The 16,959-nt window shown below is 41.3% G+C and overlaps 1 protein-coding gene across 2 annotated transcripts in view; it reads left to right on the forward strand.

Moving 5' to 3' along the window:
- Positions 1–16,959, forward strand: part of Klhl2 (kelch like family member 2) — an 87,939-nt gene that overhangs the window by 21,396 nt on the left and 49,584 nt on the right. The window contains exons 3-4 of one of the 2 annotated variants that reach the window (XM_048330313.1): positions 7,196–7,302; positions 9,576–9,697. In XM_048330313.1, coding sequence (XP_048186270.1) covers positions 7,196–7,302; positions 9,576–9,697 — 229 coding nt within the window. Of the gene's footprint in view, positions 1–7,195; positions 7,303–9,575; positions 9,698–16,959 lie in introns of those variants that run through there. The other variant, XM_048330314.1, reaches the window with a different exon arrangement.

Here is a 16,959-nt window from a genome sequence, read left to right on the forward strand (position 1 = left end):
ACAGGATCTTGCTAATTAATATTTTGCCCAGACTGGCCTCAAACAATAATCCTCTCTTCTTTGCCTCCCAAGTAAGTGGAATGACAGGTATAAATCTCTACCCCCAGCCATAAATTAACAGGCTTTTTGAGAGGGCCAAGAGAGAAGCTACCAAAAAAGAAGCATTTGTTTTAAAATAAATTCAAAAAGCATAAACTTTTATTTTCTAGAATTTAAGGATCTATTTGATGTTTAAAATTTTCAATGATACAACTAATTGATTCTGATAAGTATAGAAATGATATGGGGCTGGGAATATGGCCTAGTGGCAAGAGCGCTTGCCTCCTACACATGAAGCTCTCGGTTCGATTCCCCAGCACCACATATATGGAAAACGGCCAGAAGGGGCGCTGTGGCTCAGGTGGCAGAGTGCTAGCCTTGAGCGGGAAGAAGCCAGGGACATTGCCCAGGCCCTGAGTCCAAGGCCCAAGGACTGGCCAACAAAAAAAAAAAAAAAGAAAAAGAAAAAAAAATGATACGTACTTGAGGTGATGAATGTTAATTAGCCTGATTTAATTGTTTTATACTATATGCATAAATTGTAATATGACTAATTAATTTGTGAAATTTCCCTTATAAATTTATTATTAGTAAGGGATAACTTAATGATTTTATTTAGAAGAAATGTAAGTTTGTCCCATAAGTTATTTTTAGGAGTTGAAAATGTTCTGTAAGGATAAATCGTGATTCACCTATATTCTAGCGTTCACCTGCATCTTACATAATCCCCATTTAGCTGCTAAGTGTGAATAGCAGTTGTTAGAGTGCAGAAGATAGTTAAACAGAAGAGGTTGAAGCTCTCATTTCCCCCCAGGATTGTGTGTATCACTGCCCCTGCTACTGCTATGATTAGATTTTGTGTTGTGCATCCAGGAAAAATTTGAATTGATACTCTTTGGTTGTTCATACTTTGTTACTGAGATGGCAAGTGAAGTGATAACTGAAGTGAGCTTTGTATGAAGTGAGCTTTGTATGAAGTGAGCTTTGTATCACTATTTTTAAAGGGATGTTAGGAAATTACAGAGTGTGAACTCTGTGTGTGTGTGTGTGTGTGTGTGTGTGTGTGTGTGTGTGTGTGTGTGCACATGCATGCATTTTGGTCCTGGGGCTTGAACTCAGGGTCAGGGTCTGGTTCTGGGCCCTATTCCTGAACTTTTTTTTTTCTTTTTGCCTGTCCTGGGGCTTGAACTCCAGGCCTGGGCCCTGCCCGTGATTTAAGAATATCTGTCTACTTATGATTTATTTCATCAGGTACCCAATCAGAACTCAGCCGTCTGAAACCCTCTATTTTCCTTAGCTCTTTACTTTGCCTTTCTCACCATCTTTCTGGTGTCCTTGGTATCTTTTTTTTTTTTTTGGCCAGTCCTGGGCCTTGGACTCAGGGCCTGAGCACTGTCCCTGGCTTCTTCCCGCTCAAGGCTAGCACTCTGCCACTTGAGCCACAGCGCCGCTTCTGGCCGTTTTCTGTATATGTGGTGCTAGGGAATCGAACCTAGGGCCTCGTGTATCCGAGGCAGGCACTCTTGCCACTAGGCTATATCCCCAGCCCCTGTCCTTGGTATCTTTTTCCACTTTATTTCTGTTTTTTTGCCAGTCCTGAGGCTTCGAATCAGGGCCTGAGCACTGTCCCTGGCTTCTTTTTTTTTTTTTTTTTTTTTGGCCAGTCCTGGGCCTTGGACTCAGGGCCTGGGCAATGTCCCTGGCTTCTTCCCGCTCAAGGCTAGCACTCTGCCACTTGAGCCACAGCTCCACTTCTGGCCGTTTTCTGTATATGTGGTGCTGGGGAATCGAACCTAGGGCCTCGTGTATCCGAGGCAGGCACTCTTGCCACTAGGCTATATCCCCAGCCCCCCTGGCTTCTTTTTGCTCAAGGCTAGCACTCTACCACTTGAGCCACAGCGCCACTTCTGGCTTTTTCTGTGTATGTGGTGCTGAGGAATTGAACTCAGGGCTTCATGCACGCAAGGCAAGCACTCTACCTACCACTAAGCCATATTCCCAGCCCTTTCCACTTTATTTCTAAAGAAACCATCTTTTCCTCTTAGCTGTGACCAGGTATTCTTGTAAGTCTGAAAATCTGGAACTATCTCTCCACACCTGTAGCAGCTTGCTTTCCTGGTGTCTTTCCTGTGCATTTTTACTCTCATTCTTCTGCCTTGATTCCATCTGGACATAAGGATAAGTACTCTGTTCCAGGATCCTGTATAGATTAAAACACCTCCTTAATTCATTGACACTGGTAGTCAGCTCTGTCACTTTCCAAGGTGACTGTCAACTCTTCCTGCTTGTTTTGAAAGTCTCAGCAGGTGTAAGGCTCCTGAGGAGACTGCTGGTTTTCTGGACTCGGTGGTGCAGCGGTGAGTCTTACTAAACCCAGCATGTGCTTTGCCACAGGCATTCACAGATGCCACCCTCCGTCATGATTTTAGGAAGGAAGATGGTGGCCACATGTGTTGCGAAGTTCTCTTGCTCTGTGAGATAATTGACATTTTAGACAGAGTGCATCTGTCTTGTCTATTAAGTGACACTGTCAGGGGTGGGAAATTTCATTCAATATGACTCAATCAACAGTCAGGAAGATTTTAGCCTTTAACACAGCTTACCTCCTTACCACCTCACTTCTCTGAAGACAGAGCAGCAGTTCCCACTGGCTCAGCCTCTGCTTCCTGGCTACTTTTTACTTCCCCAGGGCTCTGATCTCTTCCCTCCTTCCTTCGAAGGTTGTGCCTGGTGCCTGTTGCTGTTCCCCCACGCTGACTCAGCACTTTTCCTTGGCTCGGGGTGTGTTTACCCAGGGTTCTCACTGACAGCTCATTCCTGCACCCCAGCGATTGAAGAAGAGAGGGGGCAGATAACATGAAATTTCCTCGCTACCCCCACTGCAAGTCACAACTCAGTTCTCTTACATGACAACTCATTATTTTTGATATCTCAGAGCCTGGTGGCACATTTTGCTTCAAGAAGACAAGCACTGTGTATTTTTAAAGCAGTGCTAGGTTTTTCTACTCTTACATACATTTTGTATCAGAACATTGTATCATACATTTTGTATCAGAAAACCAAGATGTCTTGATCTATATAGCCATGTTCATCATTTCAAAGTGCTGTTTTCCTGAGAAAGAGCCATATTCTGTGCTGTTATTTTATTTAGGAGGTGGAGTGCCTGTCCACCTGCTCCCCCCTCTCCCCCTTCTTCCCTCCCCCTCCCCAATGTAATTCCTATTCTTTTTAGATTGGAGCTTAGAAGCTGCTTTCTTTCTGAAGCTGGCCCATAGGTTGGGCCTAGTTTTTCCTGTGTGTTTTCTGAAACCCTATACTTGTCATTATTTCAGTCATGGATTCATCTTACCTGTTTCCTTGTGTGTCTTCCCCAATCACCTGTAAACTACTTGTGGCCAAGGACATTGTCTTGGTGGCTTTTGTTTTTGTAAGCTATTACATTACTTGGTATCTAGTTGACATGTTCTGGATATATGAGGAATGAATAAATGTTTTGTGACGAACAACTGTAATTTGGTTATTTTGAAGACATTTTTTTTTTACAGTCCATTCCCTCATTAGATTTCAAACAGTGTAAACATGAGCACAGATTCACTGTGAAGATTGTGGGTTTGGACTGCTAGAATATGTTTCTCTTCTTATTGCCAGGCTTTAATTGGTAGCCAAAGTCATTCAACTTCTGACAAGGATGCACATTTAGAAAGAGGTCAGGGGCAGATTTGATGTGCACACTTACTTATTCATGCAGCACTCTCAGCGATACACACACTGGTGAAAAGATTGGTCAGTTCTGTTGTATTTGAGTGCTGTCTTACCCTGTGTTATTGCTGGAAACAAAAAGACAGGAAATCAAACACTGACAATTTGCTGATATATGCCCTTGATTTGTGATGTGGTCCTTAGACTTACTGGCCCAACCCAACATTGATATTTTGGTAATGTGTTAACTTCATTAGTTAACTGACATCAACTAATAAGTCAGGAAGGCCAAGCTGATAATGTGTGACTACCAACAGGTGTTGTGCTAGAAGGTTTGGATCAATGAGTAATTATAATTGAAGCTGAATATAATTATGTAATTTTTTTAGGTATTCAAATGTAATTCCACTTAAGACCTATCTTGAAATTAGAGCAGTAGGAAGGCTTATTGACAAAAGGAAAATAGATGTAAGGATGCACGTGTGGTATGTTTCAGTATCTAGATATGTTGGTACTTATAGAAAACCCTGGTATCCTTCATAGACTGTGTAACTATTCCCCCGCTCTGTCTTCCTCCTCTCTCACTCACACCTTTCCTTCTCCCCGCTATTCTTGTTCTTCACACAGCAGCCCACGCTGTTCTTTCTGTTTGGGATTTTCTTCTTCCTTTTTGATCCAGCTGTTACTTGCTTGTAGAATTCAGCTTCAGTCAGCAGCTGCGGTCACATTTAGATGTTCTCCTTTGATTTTTTTTCCCCCTTCCTCTCTATATTCTGTGGAGAGAATACTAGAATGTTAAAAGCATCCAGCTATAGACAGTTCTGTGTTATGGATAAAGGTGCTGGAGTCAGACTGGATTTGAATCCTGGTTTCAATACTTGTGAAGAATGTAGACAGGTTGTTCATTTTTATTTGCAGTGTTCAGGATCGAACCCAGGGGCTTTATACATGCTTGGAATGGTCTGCCCCCAGCCCTGTGATGTTTGTCTTTACTCTTAATTTCCCTAGAGGGAATCAAAGTAGTAAAAATACCTAGCTGATCCTGTGGTAAAGGCTAACTAAAAGAAACATGCAAGTAAACATCTTCTCCCAGGCACCAGAATTGATAGAATGTAGAGTGGCTTTTTTAATTCTCTGCCTTGATATTAGATGTTGTCAGTTCTTTACCTAATCTGGAGGAATTCCAACGCAATGAATGACAGACATTGTCTTTTTATGACGTTAACCTGCCTGATGCCTCATACAGCATCGTGAGCTCTTAAATCAGCACCACCCATGAGCCATACTTCAACTTAAATGGCACAGCAAGCTCATCAGTAGTGAGGCTCTGGAATGAAGTTATCTCCAGTGTTGGAGTGTTCCTTTTTTCTGATTTCTTCTTCTGGGTTAGAGGAAGAATAGATGCTAATAGACTCTCCAAAGAGTTTCAGCGTGAGCCCCACAGGAACAAGTCTGTAAGCAGCATGGGAAGTGGTTAAGCTCCTGTGAAAATATTTGCTTGTGAGCAACGAGGATAGTGAAGATGTAGCAGGCTACCCTAGTAGGAAATAGACCAAATAATTGAGGAAGGGGACAAGTGTAACCTACTGCTCTCTGTGCAGACACAGAGGTTTAGTGCTCGGGTATTGGAGGTGCGGAGAGGGTGTTCCCACTCGCCATACCCATCCAGTCATTCATGATGTGACCTTTTTGTGCCTGTTCTGCAGTATCAGCAACTTCTTTCGCTGACAAGATTTTTTTTTGGCGACTTTATTAATTTCCCAGAGAGTTTAGTACTATGTATACCACATTTTACTACATGTTTTTTTTTAATTAACTAATTAATTTCATGTATACTGTAATGGGGTCCCCCCAAGGGAGGGAACCACAATGTAATGTGGCCCGAGGGTGGCGTCCCCCATCCCTCCAAGAGTCCACCACTCAGACAGTCTCAAGTAAAAAGATGGATTTATTGGGGAAGTAAAAAGTATACTGACTTGCCAGGGTCACAGCCCAGACTTGGGAGCTGGGACAGTGCGCCCTGGGCCAGGCTTGGGGTTGGGTTATAAAGGCAAATACCACATGGTCATGCTTGCCACACGCAGGTGGCCAATGAGGTTACAACATTTACAGAGCATGTCAGGTCATACCCAGGTGGCCAATGGAGTTACAGTCTGCCCCATAGCAACTGTTTGAACCAACCTGTCATTTTAGTTAGGCTTGGTGCGCAGATTTGGCCGTGCTCATAAGATGCAGGCGGATTCGCCTACTCATGGGAGGGGACAGGTTTAACCTTGAGCGTTCCTTGAACCTTCCATGCCTCAGGTGGTCAAGCAGTTTACACAATCTTATCACAGCGAAGGGGAACTTCCCTGGGTTGGGCAGGGGAGATCTTAGTGAAGATGAAGTTGGCTTCTGCTGTCTTTAACTAATCTGAGATGGAGTCAACCTGACACCCCTCAACAGCCAATGATGGCACTGGCCAGATCTGCCCTCCATATTACATATACGAGGTCAGCACTTTTGCCACTAGGCCATATTCCCAGCCCCTCTACATGGTTTTTTTGTTTTGTTTTGTTTTGGGGCCAGTCCTGGGCCTTGGACTCAGGGCCTGAGCACTGTCCCTGGCTTCTTCCCGCTCAAGGCTAGCACTCTGCCACCTGAGCCACAGCGCCCCTGCTGGCCGTTTCCCATATATGTGGTGTTGGGGAATCGAACCGAGAGCTTCATGTGTAGGAGGCAAGCGCTCTTGCCACTAGGCCATATTCCCAGCCCCCCCTCTACATGTTTTTAAGGGAATTAAATTGGGTGTTTTAAAGTTGCAGGTATTATGATGGTTGAATATGGTTTGTTTTAAGGTAATAAAATGGCTTTTAATTTGGTAAGTGGTGTAGTTTGGCTCTAAGGAATAAGGTATTTTATATTCCTAAATTGTCCTAAGTTCAACTTCAAGTGCTCAAATGGCTTTTAAGCAGCCACAAGTGTATAATGTTTACTTGATGATCTAGGGTCATTTTAAACATCTTTCACAATTTTGGAGGGGAAGTTTTTGACTCAGTTTAGTTTTCTACGTGTCTTTTTTTTTTTTTTTTTTTTTTTTTTTTTTTTTAGTATTTTGTATGTCAGACTGCCTGCCCTGTGCTACTTTTGACCTGTCTTGTTCATGTTCAAGCTGCTTTTCCTTTTATAGTCCATTGATGGTTTGCTCCCAGTCACTTCTTTACATTGGGAAATCAGTGAATATATTTGGAAGGATTCCTGTGTTAACCCAAGGCAAGCTTGTGAGTGAAGGGCCCAGGCCACTGGCTCTTATTATAGACATTTTCCATGTCTCACGTTTATTAGGGCCTTGTTCCAAAGGATGTCTTCCTTCCAGTTAGTCTTTAGTAAAGTGGGCTTTATTCTAATAACTTGGAAAGGATTTCATAGCATTTATTACTGGAGCTATTTACATTTTTCCTTTCTATTTTCTGAATAGTCAAAATTTGCTGTGTGATGTCACGATTGTTGCAGAAGACATGGAAATCTCTGCTCACCGAGTGGTGCTGGCTGCCTGTAGTCCTTATTTTCACGCCATGTTTACAGGTATGGAATGTTTTCCTTGTGAGATTTCTTTCAAATTATACAGATAAAGAATTGTAATGCAAGGAAATGCACTTGCTTCGTTTAAAATTTCTACTCATTATCCTTGCCATTGTAAAGCAAACATCTAATTTACATTCATTTATATTTATAAACAGTTTGCTTTCTTGTCACGTCTAGTAATTTTTGACACTTTATAACTTGGGCAAATGAAAGCACTTTTACTATTTTATACTTTTTTTCCAAACATCTTTTACATTTGTTTCATTCAGTGGTGGGAAAAAGATGTCAACTTTATATCATTTATTTGGAAATACAAAAAAAAAGGGAGGTTTATTCATAACCTTAGATTTTGCTTTGGTGAATGTAAAAATGACATGGTTTTGATAATTTTGGAAGAAAAGTGATTTTTATTTTATTTTATTTTTTGGCAGTCCTGGGGCTTGGACTCAGGGCCTGAGCACTGTCCCCGGCTTCTTGCTCAAGGCTAGCACTCTGCCACTTGAGCCACAGCGCCACTTCTGGCCGCTTTCTGTATATGTGGTGCTGGGGAATCGAACCCAGGGCCTCATGTATACGAGGCAAGCACTCTTGCCACTAGGCCATATCCCCAGCCTGAAAAGTGATTTTTATCTGTCACACTTTAAAAAAATTTTTTTTTTGGTGCCAGTCTGGCAGCTTGAACTCCTTAGGGCTTAGATGCATGTCCCTGAACTTTTCTGCTCAAGACTAGCACTTGAATCACTGCTACTTCTGGCTTTTTTGGTAGCTATTTGGAGATAAGAGTCTTAACTGCCTGGGATGCTTTGAATTGCAATCCTCAGATCTCAGCCTCCTGAGTAGCCAGGATTACAGGTGTGAGCCACCAGCGCCCATGTGGTTACCTTCTTTTTTTTTTAAATAGGACCTCCATCGTCCTGGGTAGAAGTCTCTGCAATGGACATTAAGCTTTACTATTTGGAGTACTTTATTTCTTTTCTCAAAGTAGAGATGATACAGTATTTGCTATCAAGTGTTTAGTTCAGTCTAGAATATAGAGGATTGGATATTTAATAGGTATTACTTGATAAATCCTTCATAGGTAGATTTCTCAGTTTTAAGTGTATGTTATTATGTTACAATGCGGCATTTTGAATTATCACTTATTTTATATTTCATTTAGTTATTCATTCATATAGCTAGTATTTATTCAGTTACTGTATTTCAGACTTTGTGGGATACAGAACTAAGATTTCATTCCTACCCCTAAGAAGCTGACAAGTTTAGGGGCAGACAACTAGGTAACGTTGATTATGACAGACTAGATTTGCATCAGCTCACCAACTGTATTTAGTACAGAATATAGTAGAACTAGACATTTTGCTAAAAGTGTTCCATGGCACATAGCATTATTCTTAGATTTTTTTTTTTTGAGTGAGGTTTTCTTTCCCCACCCACCATTCAATAGTTTGTCTCCTATTTTAGGTCTTCAATTGTCTGCTAATAGGTGCTCTTTTCTGGTTTCCCCTTCTCCTGGCTTAAGGGGCATCTCCTTCTGCTTGTCTACTTTCCCCCTATGTGTTTTAGGAAAGAGACCCTGAACTCTTTATCAAGCAACAGTGCAAAATGCTCCCTTCAGTAGAAAGATGTGTTAGTTTGGAAATGACTTCAGGCTGAAGTTACTGCAAATGAGAAACAGGAACTGACCTTGGACTAGAAAATAGGTCATATGCTTTGACATTGACTAACTTCAGCTTCTTAGGCAATTTGTTTTCTCATTGTTTCCTGCTTGAGGGTTGTGACCACCTTCTGACCGCTGAGCCTCTGCTCCTGGCAGAAGCTGTGTAGGTCCTGACTGGCATCAGCATGCTTTGTGAATGAACAATACTCACCAACTGAGTCCTTTTCAGTACCCATTTCCAGTAGCCAAAGGTTGTGATGCCATCATTATTCTAGGTGTGACTAGAGAGATCTGTACAGAAAACCCGGCTCAGAAAACGTGAGCAGCATCTGGCACAGATTCTACACCTGCAGGCACTATAGTTCAAACGGACACATAGCACCTTTATTGCTATGATGTGATGTGATCTTTAAGCACAGTGGTGACAAAACTGCTTTCGTATTTGATCAGCTAAGCTCTTGGAAGAATTAGGGGAGTGTTTTAGGTCTGCAAGGAATGACTGATCATGTTATCTACCTACCGTGAGTGGTAGTGGGATGCATTGGTCTATGTTGATATGAATTTAATTTCCACAGCAGTGTTCTGTTAGAATGTGATTGGACTCTTTGTGTTTCAGGTGAGATGAGTGAGAGCCGAGCAAAGCGAGTTCGAATAAAGGAGGTAGATGGATGGACTCTGAGGATGCTAATTGATTATGTTTACACTGCTGAAATTCAGGTTACAGAAGAAAATGTACAGGTAAGAGCAAATACATTTTACTGTGTGTGTGTGTGTGTGTGTGTGTGTGTGTGCATGCACATGTGTGCGCGCCAGTTCTGAGGCTTGAACTCAGTTCCTTGAGCTTTGTTTTCTAAAGGCTAGCACTCTACCACTTGAGCCATAGCTTCACTTTGCCTTTTTGCTTGTTAATTGGAGGTTAGAATCCCATAAGTCCAGGCTGGCTTCAAACTTCAGTCCTCAGACCTCAGCGTCCTGAGTAGCTAGGATTACAGACATGAACCACTGCTGCACACTATTTAGATCTTTATACTCTCCAGTTTTTCAAAAATAACATGCCCACACAGCATACATTTTGTACCACAGTAATAGGATTCATTATTGAAACTGTGTTTCAACAGGACATTTCAAATGATTACATCTTTTATAATAGTGTTTCTGATTTCAGTATCTTTTATATCCCTCAATCTCTGAGATACAAACCCTGTCATTCTCTGAATGATGATTGCTTTTTCATGACAACACTGTCATATTCCTTTATAATCACTCTTGGTGCTGCCCACAAGTTTTCTTTATTCCTTTGAAGGAATGGATTCTGCAGTGTTTTTGACTGTCAACAGTCTTTAGCTCTTTTAGTATTTCAGTGTCTTCCTTAAGTAATTTTGGACTTTAGCAAAATTTGACATTTTAACTTTCTTATTTTCTATAAAGAGCAAATGTTTTTTACATATTTGCATAAATATTTAAGTTATACAGATGGATGTGGAATAAAGAGTGAAAGTCTCTTAAAAATCCTTCCTTCCTCTCTCTCTCTCTCTCTCTCTCTCTCTCTCTCTCTCTCTCTCTCTCTCTCTCTCTCTTCAGTCCTGGGGCTTGAACTCAGAGCCTGGGCACTGTCCCCGAGCTTCTTTTTTGCTCAAGGCTAGCACTCTACCACTTGAGCCACAGTACTACTTCCGGCCTTTTCTGTTTATGTGGTACTGAGGAATTGAACCCAGGCCTTGATGCATGCTAGGCAAGCACTCTACCACTAAGCAGTGTTCCCAGCCCTTTCTTCCTCTTTTTTTTAAATTGAGTTGTGCTCCCCTGCGCGCCCTCCTCCCCCCGCCGGTGCTATTACTGGGGCTTGAACACAGGGCAGAATGCTCTCCCTGAGCACTGGAGCTCTTACCACTTGAATACACCTCTACTTGTGGCTTTTTGTAGTCTTAAGAACTTCTTTGAGCCTGTGATACTCAGATCTCAGCCTCCTGAATAGCTAGGATTATAGATGTGAGCTTCGGGCAGCTGGCAGCCCCTTTTTGAATCCATCCCATCTCACACACATTGATCATTTTCTTCCCCATTTATAGCTTCATTATATAGCTTTCCCCATGTATTGCTTTGTGGCTTCCTTATCTGTTTGTAATGAATCCATTCAGACCATTTCTACTGCACATGTGTTGCGTGCACGCACACACTTTTCTTTATAAGTATGCTTATTCTACACTTGTTCTTTTCTCTGAGTGAAGCGTCTTTGAGGTTTTTCTAATATGTCAGTATGTGTAGGTTTTGCTTATTCTTTTGTGTGGTATCCTGTATGTATATGGGATATATTTTTACCTTTTTCTACTTTTTATTTTTATTTTTATTTTTGCCTGTCCTGAGCCTTGTACTCAGGGTCTGGGCAACTGTCCCTGGGCTTCTTTTGCTCAAGGCCAGCACTCTACCACTTGAGCCACTTCCACACCACTTTGGGTTTTTCTGTTTATGTGGTACTGAGAAATCGAACTCAGGGCTTCCATGCATGCTAGGCAAGCACTCTACCACTAAGCCACATTCCTAGCTCCATATTTTTACCTTTCTAAGAGTGCTGCTGCCATTAGTGGATGTTTTAACATGTTCATGTTTTTCTCAAGATGGAGTTGGTTATAAAGGAATACATGCAGATTTTAATTTTAGATAGTGATGCCAAGTTGCCACCTACATGTTTTTATTTATTTATAATCTTTAGCAGGGATACTCTGTTTTGAGGATAAGAAAAATAACTTAGAACTAAATTCTTTTTTTTTTTTGTCCTGGCTCAAACACTCAGGGCTTAGGCACTGTCCCTGAGCTTTTGTTCAAGGCTGACACTCTATATCACTTGAACCACGGTGCCACTTCTGGATTTTTCTGAGTAGTTTATTGGAGGTAAGAGTCTTATGGACTTTCTTGCCCAGGCTGGCTTTGAACTGTGATCCTCTAATGTCAGCCTTCTGAGTAGCTAGGATTCTAGGAATGAGCTAACAGTGCCTGGCTTAGAACTAAATTCCAAAAAGAAATTTCTAAATTCAACTCGCAAAAATAGACATTATGGCTTTAATCTTTTATGTCTTCTACCTAGTTAAAAACATTTTTTTTATTGTAATGGTCATGTATAGAGGCGTTACAGTTACATAAGTAAGGAAATGAGTACAGTTCTTGTTAAATAGCTAAAATATACTACAAGGTTTTGAATTTGAATACTGGAATCTTTGTTTTAACTTGGAAGACATGTTATGGATAGTTAAGTGTAAAATGCTAGCCAGGGGTATTTGTAATGCCTCCTGGAGACCTTTTCCAAGCGGCTCTTTTTTTTTTGCTAGACCTAGGGTTTGAACTCAGAGCCTGGGCTGTATCTCTGAGCTTCTTTTGCTTCTATAGCTTAAGCACTCTACCACTTGAGCCATAGCACCATTTCCAACCTTTTCTGTTTATGTGGTACTGAGGACTCAAACTCAGGCTTCATGCATGCTAGGCAAGCACTTTACCACTAACTCACATTCCCAGCCCCACAAACTACTCTTTCACACTTTGCCTGCAAATTTTGTTTATGAAGTAAAGCACTTGAAAAACCCTGGTCAATATTGGAATTATATATAAGAGGTATATTAATCATCTTATAAATGAATGTGGTTTACATAGGAGTAGTGAAATAATGGTATTGACATGCCATCTCATTCTGGACTTCTGTCCGCTTAAACCCATTGCAGGATCCTGGGTGGTTTTTTTTTTTGTTTTTTTTTTGTTTTTTTTTACCACAAACTTGATCTTGTTTTCTTTCTGCTACTATTTGAAAAAATTAATTTTAGTGCATTAGCTTCATTGATAGTCACTTATACCTACCATCACCAAATGAATGATTGATTTCATTCATCTAATGAATTACTGATGTGTGTCATTGGCCACATGGGGGAAATTTGTTGAAATGATGCAGGCCTGGGACACTGAACAGCCTGACAGCTGCTTTGGGCAGTACACCCAGTAGGAACACAGGCCAGTTTGGAATAGAGCATGGGGCTTGATGAACTCAGAGCCTGGGCACTGCCCCTGAGTTTCTTTTTGCTCAAGGATAGCACTCTACCACTTGAGCCACAGTGCCACTTCTGGCCTTTTCTGTTTGGTTGTTACTGAGGAATTGAACCCAGGGCTTCCTGCATGCTAGGCAAGCACTCTGCAGCTAAGCCACATTCCCAGCCCAGCTTTTGTTATTTTTTTAATGAGTTTTGCTTTTGCTTGGGTTGGCCTGTACCATGAGCCTCCTGTTTATACTTCCTGCATAGCTGGGATGACAAGCACATACCACTGTGCCCAGCTTTTTATTAGTTGAGATGGGGGCTTTTGAACTTTTGCCTGGGCCTGCCAAAGAATCACTAATTTCAGTCTCACAAGGGTTTGGATTGTAAGTATGAATGATTATGCCCATCTTAAATATTTCTTTGACAGTGCTATGTACTTGAAGGACAGGCACAGTTTAGTAGAAGTGTTTGGTGTGTCTGTCTGTCCATCCATCCATCCATCCATCCATCCATCCATTGCCAGTCCTGGGGCTTGAACTCAGGGCCTGAGCACTGTCCCTCAGCTTCTTTTTGCTCAAGGCTAGCACTCTACCACCACTGAAGCCACACAGAACCACTTCCGGCCTTTTCTGTTTATGTGGTACTGAGGAATCAAACCCAGGGCTTCATGCATGCTAGGCAAGCACTCTACCGCTACACCACATTCCCAGCCCTATTTGGTGTTCTTATTAATATTAAGCTGACATTTTAAGTAGTCACCACTTGACACTGGCATTGTTCTGAGTATGTATGTATGCCTTTACACTATTGGCAGAATGCAGAAGAACTTCTGCTAGGTGGACTTCCCTTTAGTCACTTTCTGTTCCAGTTTTGAAATTCAGTATTAGGGTAGCGAGTATCTTTGGGACTGTGTGTTTCCATGTAAGAGCTTAGTGCCACAGTGTGCTGAGATTCAGCTGGACAGAATGGCATTAGCTCTGCTTCCCCTGATTCCTACTGGTTTCTTCTCACGATACCATCTAGTTTCTTAATTGCAAGAATGTAAAGCAATGTCATTACTTTTTGGGGCAAAGGTTGTTAACCTGCGTCAGTATGAGAATGAGTAATTTGAAAATTAACTCCAAAGAAGGAGCAATTATTACTGCGTTGCATAAGCCATCGAGCTATTTCAAGTTTCTCTGAAGCAAACTTGGTACATTTTTTAGATCTAGAGAATAGAGAAAATAAAGGCTGTTAATAGAATACTCTGACTTTTGGTGGTCTTGAATCCATTTGAGAACAGAATGGAGAATGTGGAACCTTCACCTAAAGACAGGGCATACTAAGTTTCTGCACACTAAGTTTCACACACATCAGAAAAACCTTGAACCTCATCTATCTTTCCTCACTGCTAAGGGTACTTGGCAGACTGAGTGTGATGGTGAGTTCTAGGCCAGCCTGAGCTGCCTCCCCCCAGCGCCCCCAAAAAGAATAGTTTTCTTTTTGAAATTTGTATTTAAAAGCAGTAGCCCAGCCAGAGCTGGCCTGAATATCAGAGTTGTCCTGCCTCAGAATGCTAGATTACAGGTATGCAACCACATAACTATAATATTTGGCTTTATATATAAAAATATGAATATATATGTACGTATGAATATGTATTAAAACATTATTTTCCAATGGATATGCCTCCAACTGTGTACACACACCACACACATAATTTGGTATTTTTACTACCATGTAATATACTATGGATATTAGCTTATTTTGCAATTGAAGAAACAGGTTGAGAAAAGATTAAAGAATTTATTTAATATTACACAGCTATTAGATTATTCTTTTTTTTTTTTGGCCAGTCCTGGGCCTTGGACTCAGGACCTGAGCACTATCCCCTGGCTTCTTTTTGCTCAAGGCTAGCACTCTGCCACTTGATCCATAGCGCCACTTCTGGCCGTTTTCTATATATGGGATGCTGGGGAATCGAACCTAGGGCTTCATGCATATGATGCAAGCACTCTTGTCACTAGACCATAGTCCCAGCCCCCTAGGTTATTCTTTCTTTTTTTTTGCCAGTCCTGGGCTTGGACTCAGGGCCTGAGCACTGTCCCTGGCTTCTTTTTGCTCAAGGCTAGGACCCTGCCACTTGAGCCACAGAGCCACTTCTGGCTGTTTTCTATATATGTGGTGCTGGGGAATCGAACTCAGGGCTTCATGTATGCGAGGCAAGCACTCTTGCCACTAGGCCACATTCCCAGCACCCCCCCCCCCCCCGGCCCCCAGGTTATTCTTAAGATCTTTTCTTTTCTTTTTTTTTTTTGGCCAGTCCTGGGCCTTGGACTCAGGGCCTGAGCACCATCCCTGGCTTCTTCCCGCTCAAGGCTAGCACTCTGCCACCTGAGCCACAGCACCCCTTCTGGCCGTTTTCCATATATGTGGTGCTGGGGAATCGAACCAAGAGCTTCATGTGTAGGAGGCAAGCACTCTTACCACTAGGCCATATTCCCAGCCCCCTAGGTTATTCTTAACTAGTAACACAAAGAGATTTTATAAATTCAAAGGTATCAATCTATGTATAATAGAAAAACTAAGAGGTATTGAATTAAAGAAACGTATGCTGTTGTTATACGAGGCAAGTGCTCTTGCCGCTAGGCCATATCCCCAGCCCTGCTGTTGTTATTATTTTGTCTAAGGTTGAGACTCAAACTCACTGTCTGATGCTTTACACTCATTGGCTGGTACCCCTGTTACCTGAGCCATGCCTCCAACCCCTAAAATTTTATTTAATTATGGTTTTCTTTTAAAGCATTTACTTCATTGCTAGATTTGCAGTTTTTGTTATTTTGATCTCTGATCTTTAAATATTTTTTCTTGGCTTGCTAAAAGTAAATAAGTAAGTTTTTCACTTGATATAAGTATAAAAAAATGAAGTTTAGAATGTTAATAAACACTGACAAAGCATTTTTTTTTTCAAAATTCATGAATGTTCATCAGAAGATCCGATCTGTATTGGAACTTGGAGCACCTCAAAAGGATTTAAGAAACAGCTGAGAAATTGGAATGAGTGAGGGTTGTTTTTTTTTTTGCAGTCCTGGGACTTGGGACTCGGCCTGAGCACTGTCCCTGGCTTCTTTTTGCTCAAGGCTGCTCTGCCACTTGAGCCACAGCACCACTTCCAGCCTTCTCTGTTTATGGTGGCGCTGAGGAATCAAACCCAGGGCTTCATGCATGCTAGGCAAGCACTCTACCACCAAGTCACATTCCCAGCCCGTAGAGTAAATGAGTTTTAATCAGTTCATGAAACTTATGTGTTGTGTAAAAAGGAATTACTTGAGAAAGAAATATTTCTTTACAGATGGAATAGAACTTTAATGAGTTTTTCAAGAGATACTTAAAATCAATTACTGGTAATAAACAGAATAGTAGAATCTTAATACAGTAGGGAATGAAATGTAGCGCGTCCCATTTTATTTGTGTATGGAAGGTTGTTTTTGAAGCACTAGAAGTGTGCTGTGTTGCATTTTACTCTTGTGGAATTGCTTCAAGAAGGGACAGGGGCTTACATAATGCTTGGCTTGTTGGCGTGGTTGATAACGGTTTAAATTATCCCAACTAATACAAGACCATTAATGTAGAGAAGTCATCCCAAACGAATTCATATCTATGCTATTTCAATCTAAGAGATACAAATGTACAGTTGTGTATCAGTCTTTTATTCTAAAACTACGTATGACCAGTGGATTAGACACTCATATATTCTTTTTATATAATTTTTGTCTTTTTTTTTTTTTTTTTTTTGGTACTGGGGATCAAACCCAGGATGTTGCATTTTTGCAAGTGTTTTGCCATTGAGCTAAATCCCAGAGCCATCCATATATTCTTTCTTCAACAAACCCCAGTGTAGAAAAAACATCAAATTTAATCTTTCAGTCTGTTTTAAGTGAATTTCTTGACAAGGAATCTCTGTGCAGAGGCTTCTTTGAATTATATAATTTTTCCTCTTTCACT

Source organism: Perognathus longimembris, chromosome 21 (genome assembly GCF_023159225.1).
Source record: "Perognathus longimembris pacificus isolate PPM17 chromosome 21, ASM2315922v1, whole genome shotgun sequence".
NCBI lineage: Eukaryota > Metazoa > Chordata > Mammalia > Rodentia > Heteromyidae > Perognathus > Perognathus longimembris.